This window comes from Taurulus bubalis (genome assembly GCF_910589615.1).
Source record: "Taurulus bubalis genome assembly, chromosome: 5".
Lineage (NCBI taxonomy): Eukaryota > Metazoa > Chordata > Actinopteri > Perciformes > Cottidae > Taurulus > Taurulus bubalis.
In genome coordinates this window covers 2,562,334-2,580,014 of record NC_136593.1, presented here as the reverse complement: position 1 = coordinate 2,580,014, position 17,681 = coordinate 2,562,334, and the positions used below count along the sequence as shown (strand labels likewise).

Sequence of the window (17,681 nt, the reverse complement as noted above, 5' to 3'; positions counted from 1 at the left end):
CCTCCTCCTCCTCCTCCTCCTCCTCCTCCTCCGCAATGCTCCTGCCCGGCGTGGCCGTCCTCGGCGCCTTGTCTGCGGGCTGGCAGCAGTAGGTCGGCCGGTCCCTCCGCGCAGAGATGGTGCAGAAACCCCGGAACGGCGGCGTGTTCCCCGGGGCGCAGGCCGAGAGGAAGGTGGGCTTCGTGGGCCTGGAGGCCGGGGGGACCGAGGCCAGCCGGGACGGAGCGCTGCTCATAGCAGGTACGTGCGTGCGTGTGTGTGTGTGTGTGCGCGCGTGTGTGCGCGCGTGCGTGAGAACCTGAAGGACGCATTCCCGGTTCTGCTTCAAGGTTACAGCAAACAACAACAACACGACCTGCAGATTTCTACCAGTGATGTTACATGAAGACATACATGAATATTTACTGTCTGCACGTCAGACGGGTGCGTGCACGTGATTGGTTGATGACTCTCGCGCGTGCATGTGGAAGTTGATCATTAAATAGATGTTGACTGTCCCGTATGATGACGGGTTGTTCTGTGTGTTTTAGTTTGACTTGCTTTGAGCTGATCCTCGACTTCTTATCCGTGAGGTGCAGACACCTCGACGCTCTGGTGTGTACAACGTGTTCAAACAGCCGGAAGTAGTTGAGGTGAAATAGCAGAGAAATCAAAGTATTAAAAGAAAGGACTAACACACATTCTGTTTCATGGGATTTGTTAATAATCAGATAAATCAAAAAATACATACTTTTTTTTTTCAACAAACAAACACATTTAGAGGTCACCATTTTTGTCTTCATATTTTCTAATCATTCCACTTCCATCCTGTAAATAACAACAGCAACACGCATTGCAGGAAAAAAAAGAATAAGAGAATATTTCAATAAATATAAAGAGGGGAAGACATGAGAGAACCAATTAAAGCCAAGAAAATAATAACAATGAGGTGAGCAAAGATGTTCAGGAAAATAAAAATGGAAAAAACAACATTGCGTCTCTCATTCAGGGAGAGAAGAGCAGGGTTGTCCAGGCTGGAAGTGTTGCGCAAGCAATCATCAATCAAAAAAGGACAGGCTGTAAATTATATTCAGTGGCAGGTTTGTGCCTTGAGGCCGTTAGTTTCAGAGGTTTATGACCAGCATACATTTTTAATGAATGAAATTAGGGACCAGGTCCGTGGTCTCTAGCTTTACTGATTCAAGGATCCCTTTCTACCCCAAACTCCACCGTTCTGCAAGTGAAAATCTCATTCTGAATTAGTAGAAAACCACATTTTTAATGGACCCGTACTTGTACAGCGCTTTTCTAGTCTTCCGACCACTCAAACCACTTTAACACTGCAAGAGGAGCTACCATGAAGGTTATCAACCATTCATACACTGTAGAACAGCTACAGGAGCAATTTAGGGTTAAGTGTCTTGCTCAAGGACACAACAACACGAGCGGGGCCGGGGATCAAACCACCAATCCTCTGATTGAAGGACGACCCTTCTCACCACTGAGCCACAGTCGCCCTGTATCATGGAGAAGTACTACACTTCCCACAAAGTACAACACTTCCCACAATCCTGAAGGGTAAAAATCACGTCTCTGATTGGACCAAAGCTGCATTCTCTCTCCTGACTCCTCTGGTTGTATAGAAGTCTTTGCTTCATGAGTTAAAGCTGCATTCTCTCTCCTGACCACATGGGGGTGACTCCTCTGGTTGTATAGAAGTCTATGCTTCATGTTTTAAAGCTGCATTCTCTCTCCTGACCACCAGGGGCGACTCCTCTGGTTGTATAGAAGTCTTTGCTTCATGAGTTAAAGCTGCATTCTCTCTACTGACCACATGGGGGTGACTCCTCTGGTTGTATAGAAGTATATGCTTCATGAGTTAAAGCTGCAATCTCTCTCCTGACCACCAGGGGGTGACTCCTCTGGTTGTATAGAAGTCTATGCTTCATGAGTTAAAGCTGCATTATCTCTCCTGACCACCAGGGGGCGACTCCTCTGGTTGTATAGAAGTATATGCTTCATGAGTTAAAGCTGCATTATCTCTCCTGACCACCAGGGGGCGACTCCTCTGGTTGTATAGAAGTCTATGCTTCATGAGTTTAAGCTGCATTCTCTCCTGACCACCAGGGGGCGACTCCTCTGGTTGTATAGAAGTCTTTGCTTCATGTGTTAAAGCTGCATTCTCTCTCCTGACCACCAGGGGGCGACTCCTCTGGTTGTATAGAAGTCTATGCTTCATGTGTTAAAATGCATCATTTTTATTTCGTGCTGGCTCCGTTTGTATGAGTGTGAATCAGTGAGTATTTACCTGTGTGCAGGTGGGGAGGACGGCCCTCGCCGGCCTCGCAGCAGCGTCTCTGGAGGAAAGAAACCTCTGAAGAGAAACGCCCTCTACAGGCGACTGCAGAACTTCCTGTACAACGTCCTGGAGAGACCTCGAGGATGGGCCTTCATCTACCACGCATACGTGTAAGTACCTGTCTTTACACATATATATTTATATATGTATATATTCAGATATATATTTGTTTTCTCTCTCTCTCTCTATATATATATATATATATATATATATATATATATATATATATATATATATATATATATATATATTAAAAGAAACACAACTACAGTCTGCTCTGAGGATCAGCTAGATCTCAGATCAGGTGTCACAGTCTCAATCTTCCCCTCTCCATCGTAACACAGATCTGAGCTCAGTATCCATAAACGTGTGTGTGTGTGTGTGTGTGTTCTCTGTTCAGGTTCGTGCTGGTGTTCTCCTGTCTGGTTCTGTCTGTGTTCTCCACCATCAGAGAGTACGAGAAGTCTTCAGAGGACGCTCTCTACATTCTGGTAAACTCTGCGTGACTCGTGGCGTTAAACACACTTCAGTCATCTTCATGATCAGAGAGCCTCACTCAATACTTTCTGCGGTGATATTTCTAGGTGCTTTTGTTCCTTCTGAGTTTACGTAGCTTGATGATGTTTTATAAACTTGTCAGTTTAAATCATGATGACTTCCTGTGTACGTTTAGATTGTTACACCAGTCAGCTGGTTGTGCTTATTATTGTATGGGAACTTGTGATTGGCTCTTTTTTGATGGTTTTATAGAACGAATACATGATTAATGTATTAATTGAGGAATTAATCAGGAGATTAATCGATAATGATTCGTATATACATTTATATATATGTATGTATGAATATATATGTATAAATATATAAATGGAACTCAAAGTCTCCCACAATGCATCATTAAAAGTAGGGGACAACCGATGGTCACTAAACATGCAATATATACTTTATTATATATAATTTTGAAAAATATAACTACTGCTGCCCCCCCCCCCCCCCCCCTTCCCCCCTCTGCATTGACAACAGCAGTGCATACCGCTTCATTTCTTCCTTTCCTACCTTTCACAATAAAAGCCCTATAGATATATATATATATGTTGCTGCCTATCAGGATTAACTAAAATTCCCTTCAGAGCGTTTCGCCATGTTGGTATTTATTGTGAAAGCAGACGCAGGAACAAGTGTCATCTGGAGCACGACCTTTGTGTTGCTGTGCAACAGGAAGTGGTGACCATCGTGGTGTTCGGGGTGGAGTACATCGTGAGGATCTGGGCCGCCGGCTGCTGCTGCCGCTACCGAGGATGGAGAGGACGCCTCAAGTTCGCCAGGAAGCCGTTCTGTGTCATCGGTGAGTTCAACCGAAGAGAATGAAAACCAGAGCCGAGTCGGGTAGACGGGGAAATGATTGGATGAGCTTAACGCCTCACACTTCATTTACCTTCAGACTAGACCAACACTTCATTTACCTTCATACTATAACAACACTTCATTTACCTTCATACTATAACAACACTTCATTTACCTTCAGAGTATAACAACATTTGTCTACTCTCAGACTATATCAACACTTAATTTACCTTCAGACTATAACAACTCTTCATTTACCTTCAGAGTATAACAACATTTGTTTACTCTCAGACTATATCAACACTTAATTTACCTTCAGACTATAACAACTCTTCATTTATCTTCAGACTATAACAACACTTCATTTACCCTCAGACTATAACAACTCTTCATTTACCTTCAGACTATAACACTTCATTTACCCTCAGACTATAACAACTCTTCATTTACCTTGAGACTATAACAACACTTAATTTACCCTCAGACTATAACAACGCTTCATTTACCTTCAGACTATAACAACACTTCATTTACCTTCATACTACAACAACACTTCATTTACCCTCAGACTATAAGAACACTTCATTACTCTCAGACTATAACAACACTTCATTACTCTCAGACTATAACAACACTTCTTTCTCTCAGACTTCAACAACACTTCATTTACTCTCAGACTATAACAACACTTCATTATTCTCAGACTATAACAACACTTCATTACCCTCAGACTATAACAACACTTAATTACCCTCAGACTATAACAACACTTCATTACCCTCAGACTATAACAACACTTAATTTACCCTCAGACTATAACAACACTTCATTTACCTTCATACTACAACAACACTTAATTTACCATCAGACTATAACAACACTTCATTTTCCTTGAGACTATAACAACACTTAATTTACCATCAGACTATAATAACTCTTCATTTACCCTCAGACTATAACAACACTTCATTTACCTTGAGACTATAACAACACTTAATTTACCATCAGACTATAATAACTCTTCATTATTCTCAGACTATAACAACACTTCATTACTCTCAGACTATAACAACACTTCTTTCTCTCAGACTTCAACACCACTTCATTTACCTTCAGACAGCTCATCAGGAGTAACGTGTTCTAACAAAAGCATTTTTAAACCGGGTGAACCATGTGAGACTTTGTAATCGTCTGCCACCTGTCTGTCTGTCTCTCTCTCTCTGTCTCTCTGCCTGTCTGTCTGCAGACATCATGGTGCTGATAGCGTCCATCTCAGTGTTGGCTGCAGGGACTCAGGGGAACGTCTTCGCCACTTCAGCCATCAGGTCGCTTCGTTTCCTTCAGATTCTGAGGATGATCAGGATGGACCGACGGGGAGGAACCTGGAAGCTGCTGGGCTCAGTGGTCTACGCCCACAGCAAGGTCCTTACTCTGCCGCCTCCACTTCAACTGCTTTCACTGTTGTGTCAATGCATCATGCTGTCTCTCTCTCTCTCTGTCTCACTACATGCTGTCTCTCTCTCTGTCTCACTACATGCTGTCTCTCTCTCTGTCTCACTGCATCATGGTGTCTCTCTCTCTCTCTCTCTGGCTCACTGCATGCTGTCTGTCTCTCTGCAGGAGTTGATCACTGCATCATGGTGTATCTCTCTCTCTCTCTCTCTCTCTCTCCCTGTCTCACTGCATCATGGTCTCTCTCTCTCTCTCTCTCTCTCTCACTCTCTCTCTCCCTGTCTCACTGCATGCTGCCTGTCTCTCTGCAGGAGTTGATCACTGCGTGGTACATCGGCTTCCTGTGTCTCATCCTGGCCAGTTTCCTGGTTTATTTGGCTGAAAAAGAGGACAACGAGCAGTTTGAGACGTATGCAGACGCCCTCTGGTGGGGACTGGTGAGACCACACACTGGACGATGACATCACAGCACAGTCTCCTCCTCAGCGACGGAGCGATCTGATTGGTCTGTGTCTGTCTCTGTCAGATCACCTTGACGACCATCGGCTACGGAGACAAGTTCCCCATCACCTGGAACGGACGCCTGCTGGCCGCCACCTTCACGCTGATCGGAGTTTCATTCTTCGCTCTGCCGGCTGTGAGTCCCTGTGAGGTTATCTGAGCTTACCTGACACAGGTGAACCTCCTCCCAGCTCACCTCTCTCTCTCTCTCTCTCTCTCTCTCTCTCTCTCTCTCTCTCTCTCTCAGGGGATCCTGGGTTCTGGTTTTGCTCTGAAGGTTCAGGAGCAGCATCGTCAGAAACACTTTGAGAAGAGACGAAACCCAGCAGCCGGACTCATCCAGGTGATCTTCTTCTTCTTCTTCTTCTTCTTCTTCTTCTTCTTCTTCTTCTTCTTCTTCTTCTTCTTCTTCTTCTAACCCACAAATGGATTAAAGTCTCAGAATCTCTGGTTTTCGTCCCGTCTCTGACGCTTCAGGCGGCCTGGAGGGTTTACGCCACGAATCTGAGCCGAACTGATCTGACTTCAACGTGGGATCATTACGAGAGAACCGTCTCTGTGCCCATGTACAGGTGAGGCTCCACCTGTCCGCATGTAGTCCTAGGTAAGTGTTGTTTTTATGTTTGGACACATCGGTAATAACTGTGTGTGTGTGTGTGTGTGTGTGTGTGTGTGTGTGTGTGTGTGTGTCTCCAGGTTGATCCCTCCTCTCAATCAGTTGGATTTATTGAGGAACCTCAAGAATAAATCAGGACTCTCGTTCAGGTCTGAAAAGTTTAACCCCAGAACACCAACGTCGGGTATATTTTACCCCACAAACAATACTTATCTTTAAAATATATGACAGTACAACAATACATGGCAATATTGAGTACTCTTCTTTTATTTTCACCTATACAATGTCTCATAAAACCGAAATAGGTATCATGGGCGACTGCATTCCACTATATATAGCTATACCACCACTACACAAACTACTACTGCAGTATTCTTCTATGTAAAATGTCTTGTTAACATTTAATAGTCAGGATTATTGTAAAATTCTAATTTATTCAATAAATAATAATAACTCTCTCTCTCTCTGTCTGCAGGAAGGATGTCCAGCCTGAACAGTCTCCCAGGTCAGTGTACACTTCTATACAACCAGAGGAGTCGCCCCCTGGTGGTCAGGAGAGAGAATGCAGCTTTAACACATGAAGCGTACACTTCTATACAACCAGAGGAGTCGCCCCCTGGTGGTCAGGAGAGAGAATGCAGCTTTAACACATGAAGCGTACACTTCTATACAACCAGAGGAGTCGCCCCCTGGTGGTCAGGAGAGAGAATGCAGCTTTAACACATGAAGCGTCGACTTCTATACAACCAGAGGAGTCACCCCCATGTGGTCAGGAGAGAGAATGCAGCTTTAACACATGAAGCATAGACTTCTATACAACCAGACGAGTCGCCCCTTGGTGGTCAGGAGAGAGAATGCAGCTTTAACACATGAAGCATATACTTCTATACAACCAGAGGAGTCGCCCCTTGGTGGTCAGGAGAGATAATGCACATTTTAAGACACTTTAGCATTGGCTGAACAACAACTGAACTCAGAAATCATGGACGTGAAATAACAAATGTCACATAAATGTCACAATAAGAAGGATTTGTTCACAATAAAAGACATTTAGGACCTTTTCTTCCAGACTCCTGCCAGATGCCGAAACTTTTTAGATCCAAATAAAACTGTCTGTCTGTCTGTCTGTCTGTCTGTCTGTCTGTCTCCTGCAGTCACAAGGTTAGTCTGAAGGAGTGGGTCTTCTCGTCTCCCCGGAGTTCAGTGACCAAAGGAAAAGGTTCACCTCAGCATGGTGGGTAATCGATTTGAATGAACGGAGAACAGTCACAGGAAGTTCTTTGGTTTAGTTTAATCTGTTGAGACTCAACAGTCTGCAGGTTCTTATTCCCGCCAACCAGTAAAGACTAGACAACCTACCAGTTTATCAAGCGTTTACCAGACAGGATGAACTCCCAGGCTGCTGGAGGAACTGCTTTGACTGCTGGCATTAAACCAGGACACAAACAGTCTCTGGTGACTTCCTTCTTTCCTTCCCTACTTCCTATCTCCACTGGTTCCCCACAGTGGGCCCAGGTGCTACTCCCGGAGGACTGGGGAACGTCCAGGCCCTGCGAGGGTCCCCCGGCACGGAGCCCAACCCGGAGGAGAGTCCCAGCAAGGTTCCGAAGAGCTGGAGCTTCGGAGAACGCAGCAGAACCAGGCAGGCCTTCAGGATCCGAGGAGCGGCCTCGCGCCAGAACTCTGAAGGTAAGAGAACGATCTGCCTGGAAGCCACAACTCCTGCAGGCGCAGCGTCAACGTCCGCCGGCTCAGAAACAGGTTCAACCGCCTCCAACCCTGAACTCTGAGATGGAAACTCTAGAGAAACTTTCTGTTTCCTGAGTATTTTTCCAGACTTTTGATGATATTATTTATTAAGGCGGCCATTTCCATGTATTTATTATTTTATAGTCGACAGTCATTTTCCCAGAATTCAATGACTTACTCATCCACTGATCTTTTCATGAGCTGACATCTGTATGTCTGTATACTTTTTTCATATTCTCAGCCACCTAGAAGCAACATATTATGATTAAGATGGCTTAGTTTCATCTAAAAGTGGAATAAAAATACACAAGACAGTATAAACCCTCCTGAACATCACATGCTGTGGTATTTAATCAAGGATTTAAGTTTTACTAAGAAGAATAGGACGGGTGTCTCTATGGCACCAACACAACATATTTATCAAAATATATACATATCTTTTATGTAGATAGTTTTATAAGATCTCTGCAAATGAATGTGTTTATGTTCAAGTTCAGTGTGTAATACTCTTTATTATTATGATGAGTACACTATGATCCTCACTGCAACTCAAAATACATTTAACCCCTATTTTATATATATAATTTATATATAGTATACATAAAATATATTATGATATATGTACAATATACTATATATTATAATATATATATACACATATATTGATGATACAGTGAACACATCATGTTAGTCTACTGAACGCGATAACCTCCACATTGTTTCACTAGCTCTCAGATGGTGATGAAGGTGATGATGATGAGTTTGTCTCCTCTCTCCTCCTGCAGTGCTGATAGAGATGCAGAACGAAGAGTTCAGACAGAAGAGCTCCCCAGGTCAGCACACACACACACACACACACACACACACACACACACACACACACACACACACACACACACACACACACACGCAAATATACACTAATACCCACTAACAGACACAATAGTAGCACTCGCTAATAGACTCTAAAACACACTAATACACTCTAAACACACACGGAGGCCCTTTAACAGATTATTGATTAGTACATAATAAATGTTTCATAATCGTCCGCTGCAGCTCCATTTAAAGATTGTTTTTTATAAACGCAGGCCTCTCATTTCCCAGTGTGTACATCCTCCATTCCATTCCTCGCCTCCTTTCCTCACGCCTTGGAGGAGAGTCGGAGCAACCGGCATTAAACAAATGAAATGTCTTTTTCAGGAACGAGGTCAGAACGCTACACAAACGGTAACAAAAAGAACAGTTACATGTAGAGTCCCTTCATGATGAGATCGTTCCTGTTGTGTTTAACGCCTCTTTTGTTTGTTTACGGACGTCAACAAGTCTTCCTCAAAGGATGCACTGACATTTCCTGGCTCCTCCAGCCGGCCTCCTCGCTCCTCCAGGTGCATTTTAGTGACTAACGTCCCACAAAATGTAGAGTTGGGAGAAGATCCTGGTCTTCATGGCTCCAAACACATGAAGCAAAATAATCCAAAAATGAACAACTATTTAAAATGAAACGATTTAGAAAAGCAAATAAAAGAACAAGTGAAACATGTTTACTAGAAAGGTTGACAATAGAAATGAAAAGCAGGTTGTTGAAATAATTAAAAACTAAAACTAAATAACAACAAAATAAGTGAAAGTAAATTAAACAAATCTTTTCAGTAATGAGACGGCAGGAGGACGAGTGCAGATGAACTTTCTCTTCTTCTCTAACTGTTCTGTTCCACCGACACACAGACCTTCAGTGGTGATATCTTCAGATTCTTAAAAGTGTCAAAAAATGGAAACATCCTCTCAGTGAAAGTGTGTGTGAAGGTGTGTATGTGTGTGTTAGTATCAGGATCAGAGAACGACAGCTTTCCTCTGTTCCAGTCCAGATTCACTCTGATCCTCTGAGGCTTCTTCTGCACGACGAGAACAGTGCGTGGAGCTGATGGTGAAAATGATGAGTATTTACCTTCATAGAACATTGTTGTCCATAATCCAGACTGTATGACTCCCTTCCTCTGGACAGACTCTGCTAACACACCCAGTAACCAGAATCTACTGTCTCCTACCTCGACATCCCAGCTGTGAGTCCCAGAGTTAAATCCCTCAGAGCCCAGAACAGACCGGTAATGATCAAACCTCTCTGGATTATCAGGAAGCTTCTGTTTCTCTCCTCGTCTCACACTGGTCAGATCTTCAGACAGGATGAGTTTTGAACCAGCAGTGTTTCGGTCCAGAACCACAGGAGTGTAGGAGACCAGGTCCTTCATCTTGGTCCAGATGTTGAAGGTCAGGTTGCCCAGGTGTTTGGCCTCGTCTATCAGAGCTCCTGAGAGCAGCTGTGGATCCTCCAGCAGGGGGCGCTGCTGGACTCGTTCCACTGCAGCCTTGTAGTTGTTGAGGAATGAGACGTCTTCAGCTCTCAGCTCGTCCTCTGTGGCTCTGACTGTGTCTGAAAGAGCTGCTATCTCTCTGCTCAGAGCCTCCATCTTCTCCTTCATCATCTGACTCTTCTGCTCCTCTTCCTCCCTCAGTGCAGCCATCCTGGCCTCCTCTTCCTCCTCTAGAAACTGGTGAAGCTTCTTAAACTGATCCTGAATCTTCCTCTCTGTGCGTCGGGCCTGGACCTTCATGTGTTCTGCTGTTTGATCAGACTTCACTTTAACTTGTTCAAAGACCTTTAACTTCTCCTTTAAGGGCTTCAGAGTTTCCTGAAGCTTCTTCTTGAGTTGTGGAGCAGCTTCATCGATGGGTCTGAATCTGTGGTCGGTGTGTTTCTCTGAGTCTCTGCAGACGAGACACACTGGCTGCTGATGGTCCAGACAGAAGAGTCTGAGTTTCTCAGAGTGCAGACTGCAGAGAGTCTCTGGAGCTCTCAGGTCTCTCTCCAGTAAGAAGGACTCACACAGGTTCTTTAACGCCAGGTTACAAGGTGGTTCTGACCTTGAAGATCTTCTCGTACAAACTGGACACTCCTGAGTTGGTTTCTCTCTCCACCATCTCTTCAGACAGTCTTTACAGAAGCTGTGGCTACATGACAGAAGAACAGGATCTCTAAAGACTTCCTGACAGACCGGACAGCAGAGATCCTCCTCTGATCTGGAAGCCATGTTGTCTCTGAGTGAAGCTGAAACAGAAAGTACATGAGTCATGGCTCCCTCCTCCTCTATAGCTTCACTGTGTTGAGTCAAACTCACATTCAGGGTGTGGAGTGTCAGCAGGTTGAAGCAGCAGTGTTGTCGTGTTCCTCTTTTCTCTCCTGCAGCTGAACTCACTCAGAGGAAGTTGTTAGTTTGGTCTGAAGGTGAATCTGATCGTCTCTCTTTCAGTCTGTGTGTCTCTTTAGTGAAGAAGAAGCACAAACTGTTTGTCTCAGGTGAGTCAGGTGAGGGGCGGAGCTTTGTGACTCCTCCTCTGCTAAACGCTTCACCTGGAACACAGAGGTGTGTTTCATTCCACAAACACCTCCACACCTCTACAGCTCACCGGTTAACAGGTTTTACCTCATTTCATCTGCAGGAGGAACGGTTTCACCTTCATGGCGCTCATTAAATAAAACAAATTGTACAATGTGTGTGTGTGTGTGTGTGTGTGTGTGTGTGTGTGTGTGTGTGTGTGTAGAATAGAATAGAATAATTCCTTATTAGTCCCACAGTGGGGAAGTTTATTCTCTGCATTTGACCCATCCTTAGTATTTCAAGGACCTAGTGTGTGTGAGTGTGAGCGTGAGTTTAGGGTCACACGCTGGAGGACATCAGGAGGCACGAAATGAGAAGCCCTGTGAGATGATGATGATGATGTTGTTGTTGTTGTTGTCTCAGACGCCAGCCTGCCAGGAGAAGACATGGCCGACGACAACAAGAGCTGCCACTGTGAGTTCGTCCCCCAGGATCTGACCCGGGGCTTAAAGGTCACCATCAGAGCCATCTGGTATGAACTGTTTCCTGTTCACCTTCATGTATTTATCAGTTTTGATCTATCTGCGCATCATTCATCACTTTACTCAGTTTATTGTTTATTTGCTGGTTAGGATGCACTGACCTCATTCTGCTTTTTATTCACATTGTTATTTATTATTTATTCATTTTTTATTTGTGCTCACCCCAGGGTCAAAGGTCACCGTCAGCTGTTGGGTAAGAGCAGTTAGTCTGACCTTCAGTTAGCTTCATTGTTTTCTGTTGTTTCACTGTTTCTGTTGTCTGATACTAAAGTTCCTCTGCCATGCTGTTTGATAAGACCTTCCTCTTCTTCTTCGTCTTCGTCTTCTTCTTCTTCTTCTTCTTCTTCTTCTTCCTTTACCTTAATTCTTCTTCTTCTTTTAGATATTATCATCCTATATATATGATGATCATATTATACATCAGTGGCGGGCCGTGCATTTTCTACCTGGGCCTTCTGTGCCGTCTGATATAGTTTACATAATAAGCGCATGACGGGATGCTGCGTCATTAACGGACAATGCATGTAGTCCACATCAACAAGAACCAGTCACATTTAGTTATAACAAAACATGACAAAACAATCCAACAAAACTGCGGCACTAAAACACTGCACACTCAAGAAAACGAGCCACGATCAGAAGGAACAATATTAACTATTGTAAAATTCCCCACCAAAACAACACCTCAGATGTAAAAACACAAACAGCAGTTCACTCACCAGATGCTGTTCACTTAAAGACAAAGTCCATCCTCCTCTCTTTGTTAAACAGTTCAGCTTCAGTCCCAGTACCGGCTCCTTCTCGACGGCCATGGACCAGTGAGGACTACTGAGCCTCCCAGTTGCGTTTCTGGAATAAGTTTTCATGCGTTTTAGGGCTGAAAATGTCCGCTTGACAGTGGCAGTAGATTTTAGGATCGTCACCGCCAAACATGTCCGTAACCCTCCGTGAGAACCCTCCGTTTCTCCTCCTCTTTCAGCCATTGAGTGTTAAAAAACTAGACCAAGCAAAACACTAAACATGTCATAACTTGTTTCAGCCTGAACTCTTCTTACGACTACTGAGTTCTGCTAGCAGCTAGCTAGCTTTCTGTTGGCACAAGTCAGGCTGGCACACTGACCAATCACAGCGCATGTTAATGCTGACGCCACCTCGCAGGCCCTGGCACGTAAAATAATAAGTTGCCAGCATGTCAAACTAACGATCTGATTGGTTGAAGACTATGACAATCACAACAACATCCCCATGTACTGTAATCTGCAAAGGCCAGCTAGAAGCCGCTCTGCTTCCATAGAGACATAGAGGTGAAATCTGATTGGATAAAAGCTCTCCTTAAAAGAATCTTCACTGGAAGCGGCGCTGCAGGCTGGAAGCAGAGCAACAGAGGAAGACAGGAGCTATGCAATGAGAAAATGAGCTAATAGGGAAAAATAATTATAATACATGTTGTGTATTTGTGAAAAACAATTAAATTATGAAATATCTATAACTTTGTGATTCTGTTTAGGCCAGCAGAGAAGGCTTAGCAGGCCCTGACGGCCACCACTGATATATATCATATATATACATTGTTGTTGTTGTTATTGGTGTTTGTCATACAGACAAGTGTTGTTTATTCCTCCTATAGCTCCTCTCCTGTTTGTTATTTAAAGTTAAAGTTCTGTGAAGATAATTCATACAGTCGGGTATCAGAACCAGATTGTGGTTGAGCTTCAAACCAAACAACCCTCAGCACACACACACTACATTAAAGGGTAGTGTGTGTGCACTTTGTCTCTGGGTCTGTGTGTCCTGGTTTGGACTAATCAACACTTCATCCAACGATATCCAACGCCGTGGCAGCGACCTGTCAATCACCGTGTAGCCCCGCCCCTAAAGCGTCCCCTGCTTTATGGTCTGTTTGACTCTAAATGACCATAATTTACTAAATGAACATCATGCTGTATTGAAGAAGACTTGAAACTAGAGATTGAGACATAAACTCATGTTTACAATGTTTACTGAGGGAATACATCAAGAGAAGTAGAGTCATTTACATATACTTCTATACAACCAGAGGAGTCGCCCCCTGGTGGTCAGGAGAGATAATGCAGCTTTAACACATGAAGCATAGACTTCTATACAACCAGAGGAGTCACCCACTGGTGGTCAGGAGAGAGAATGCAGCTTTAACACATGAAGCATAGACTTCTATACAACCAGAGGAGTCACCCACTGGTGGTAAGGAGAGAGAATGCAGCTTTAACACATGAAGCATAGACTTCTATACAACAGTCACAGGTTTTAAGACACTTCAGCATTGGCTTCACTTTTCAGACCTGGAGGTTACCCCTTTGGTCCGGAGCCATTGTTAGAAGACTCTGTAGGTCTGTGAGATGAATATAGAGCCGCTGGACTACATCAGTACTGTTAATGCCTGAGACCACATCAGCTTCTTTAGAGGTTGATGGTGACAGCTGACTTCCTGTTCCCTTCCCCCCCCTCTCTCTCTCTCTCTCTCTCTCTCTCTCTCTCTCTCTCAGTATAATGCGCTTCATGGTGTCTAAGAGGAAGGTTAAAGAGAGTCTTCGTCCCTATGATGTAATGGATGTGATTGAACAGTATTCAGCCGGACACTTGGACATGCTCGCCCGCATCAAGAACCTCCAGTCGAGGTAAGACCTCTGACCCTTTAGTGAATATTTTAAGTTGTGTACTTCACCTCCACAGTTCTTTTCACAGAGGTCACTGTGTGAGGTCTGTGCTGTCTCCTGATTGGCAGGGTGGATCAGATAGTCGGCAGAGGGACACCGATCCCAGACAAGGACCGTCCCAAAACGACCAACGAGGAGCTTCCCGAGGATCCGAGCATGATGGGACGGCTGGGGAAGGTGGAGAAGCAGGTAACCGACGGCAAACCAGTCTGTCCCCCAAAAGCCCGTCCAGCTTTTGCTGCAGCTTCAGTGTTGAATCCGTTTGGTTCTCTGCCGGTCTCGCTCCTCAGGTCCTGTCCATGGAGAGAAAGTTGGACTTCCTGGTTAACATCTACATCCAGCGAATGGGAATCCCGCAGGCCGAGACCGACGCCTACTTTGGACCCAAGGAGCCAGACCCGGCCCCGCCCTACGACAGCCCGGTGGACCAACCGGAGAAGAGCCAGTCCATCTCCAAGATCCCACAGTCAGTGTCTACTATTACTGGGAAACCACAGAACCAGTGCATATAAGGACATATGGACTTGTGGGTTTCCACCTTTGTTTTGTTAATATGTCGTTTTGTTGTGCAGAGCGTTGCCTGGCGACCACATTGAGAAGAGCCGCTCCGTGACAAAGATGGTCCGCTCCAGCAGCTCCACCGGACACAGGAAGGGCAACGCCCCCACCTGCCCGGCTTCCACCTCCTGGCAGCCAATCAGCTCCCAGCTCCACCAGCAGGCCCCGCCCCCTGCCCCTCCCCACCGCAGCTATGGCCACACGCCGAGTCCAGTGGGGGACGGGTCGCTGGTTCGACTCCCGCCTCCTCCGGCCGGAGAGAGACACGGAGGGAACCGATCGAACCGGCACAGCACCGGAGACCGAGGGGGAGCAGAGAGACCAGAGAATGGAGGAGGAGGAGGAGGAGGAGGAGCGGGGTCCAATGGGACCAGAGGAGGAGGAGGAAGAGGAGGAGAGGTGAGGCCGGACAGTGACACCTCCATCCCGTCCGTGGACCACGAGGAGCTGCAGCGCTCCTTCAGCGGATTCTCCATCTCCCAGTCCAGAGAGAACCTGGACTTCCTCAAAAATGGCTTCTACTCTTCAACCCCACTGGGAGACCGAGGAGGAGGAGGAGGAGGAGGAGCCTGTCCCACCGTCCGGCCAAACATCGCAAAGGGAGAGTCGGACTCTGACTCGGAGCTCTGCGCTCCCTCGCCGCACTCGGACAAACAAGTAGAGCCTGAGGTAGTAAACCAGAACTAACACTGATTGGTTCACTGGTTTAACACGCTCGCACCCGATTGGTTGCTTGTTTCCATGTTTGACACACAATTATCACTATCACAACAAAATCTGACACAAAGCATCATGGGTACAATGAGTACATCACCATGCCAACAGTTTTTTTTTGTCTCTATTCTGTCTGTGGGTATTTTTTAGATAAAGATCTTTCATTTGATTTCCATCATTCCATTTATAGTTTATCTGTCTATGCACTTTCAATATTTACACGCTACTGACATCAACTTTAAATGAATATACAATGTAATACACTGATTCAAAGGTTGCATCAAATCACATGAATCCTCACTGGCGTAGCACACATTAATATGCTATTCTTTACACTTGTGCTGTTGTGAGCTTTTATCACCTTTCTAAAAACAAAAAACAACAACGCTCAAATAATTTATTGCTCGACGGACCAGCTGCCCAGTTACAGATGCTAAGATGTGATTGGACAATCGCTGTATTCGGGGGAGGGGTTTAGCAAGCTCAGAAAACCGGTTTGAAACGGTAAACACTTCCTGTCTCCTTAGTAAGAATGCAGATTTGCTTCTATTTACGTAATATATTATGTTTTATTTTGCTCACGGTAGATTTATATGTTTAACATTAATACAATGAGTTCACGTTTGTGGCCAGATCTCTCGGATGACGACCGAAACAGTGTAAACGAATCAGAAACCGTCATGAAATCATTTGTATGCATATGTAATCTAATCATCCCCAACTGGTTTTTATTTCATGATTCATATTCATGAATAAATCCCAACAGGTTTGAACCCAGCGACAGGAATGTAAACGGTTAAATACTGAGGAGTGTTTGATCACGGAGACGAACACATCCGTCTCACTTCAGGAAACCAAAATAGGACAAACCCACCAAAATAAGAGTCTCTTTTACTGCCTCAGATACGAGGTGTGAACTTGACAGTGTGTAGGACGGACGTTGATGAGTTTGTGCGATCGGCCGATCAATCGGCGATCGATCGGCTCTCCTTTGATTGGCTCACGAAAGAGACACCGACCAGCTGTCTGTCGACTCGCTTCAACGCAGTCGTTCGTTTGAATGTCAGCACGTTTTGTTGCCGTTTTTTGTTGTTGTACTAAACGTGTTTTTTTTTCTTCTTCTTTTTCCCAGAAGTAAAACTTAAACTATTCATTATTTAAATGAAGAATTTCCGTCTGTCAATCGGCCGACTGTCCACTCGGGTGTCCAAGAGTGGAAACAACGTTATAGGCGCCATTGTTGTGTTCCACCATCGAGAACAGGTTTTAGACATTTTGTTTGGGACAAAAACTATCTTTCTACAGAATGTTGCCTGTTTGATTGTATTTCAATATTAATTAAAAACATTTAACCACAACAAAACTGATGAACCGTCTTTAGTATTTTGTTTCCCTTCAAGTCTCAGGTCTACGACCAATATCAAGATCGGCCCACACCGAAGATCGGACACAACCTCTGGTTGTATAGAAGTCTATGTTTCATTTGTTGAACCTGCATTCTCTCTACTGACCGCCAGGGGGCAACTAATCTGGTTGTATACAAGTATATGCTTCATGTGTTAAAGCTGCATTCTCTCCTGACCACCAAGGGGTGACTCCTCTGGTTGTATAGAAGTCTGTAAAGATCGCATAGGTCCGCCTGGGATACGGCATTGCTAAAAGAAGCACCTTGGTTGTTCTTTTTCTTTTACACGTTATTGCTGTACCGATGATATTATCGCCGGCCTGAATAAGGACACGGGTTTAACCGAGACCGTTTATTATTTGTTGTTGTTATTACTTTTATTGTGATATGGGTAT

The 17,681-nt window shown here is 44.6% G+C and overlaps 2 protein-coding genes across 2 annotated transcripts; one reads left to right on the top strand and one right to left on the bottom strand.

Annotated features, from left to right (window-relative positions):
• Positions 1-116: 116 nt before the first annotated feature.
• Positions 117-15,854, top strand: kcnq2b (potassium voltage-gated channel, KQT-like subfamily, member 2b; the record flags this gene model as incomplete). Its single annotated transcript, XM_079218183.1, has 19 exons — positions 117-240; positions 2,298-2,448; positions 2,739-2,829; positions 3,554-3,680; positions 4,926-5,101; positions 5,443-5,568; positions 5,658-5,768; positions 5,880-5,975; positions 6,110-6,204; positions 6,329-6,397; positions 6,724-6,753; positions 7,403-7,482; positions 7,755-7,937; positions 8,783-8,830; positions 11,798-11,906; positions 14,439-14,570; positions 14,678-14,798; positions 14,900-15,075; positions 15,182-15,854. The coding sequence occupies 19 exons, from the start codon at positions 117-119 to the stop codon at positions 15,852-15,854; spliced, it is 2,718 nt and encodes a 905-aa protein (XP_079074309.1).
• LOC306736384 (nuclear factor 7, ovary-like) lies at positions 8,541-11,101 on the bottom strand. Its single transcript, XM_079218017.1, has 2 exons — positions 9,612-11,101; positions 8,541-9,341 (listed from the first exon to the last, which is right to left on the bottom strand). The coding sequence occupies exon 1, from the start codon at positions 11,084-11,086 to the stop codon at positions 9,698-9,700; it is 1,389 nt and encodes a 462-aa protein (XP_079074143.1). The 5' UTR covers positions 11,087-11,101; the 3' UTR covers positions 8,541-9,341; positions 9,612-9,697.
• Positions 15,855-17,681: the final 1,827 nt, after the last annotated feature.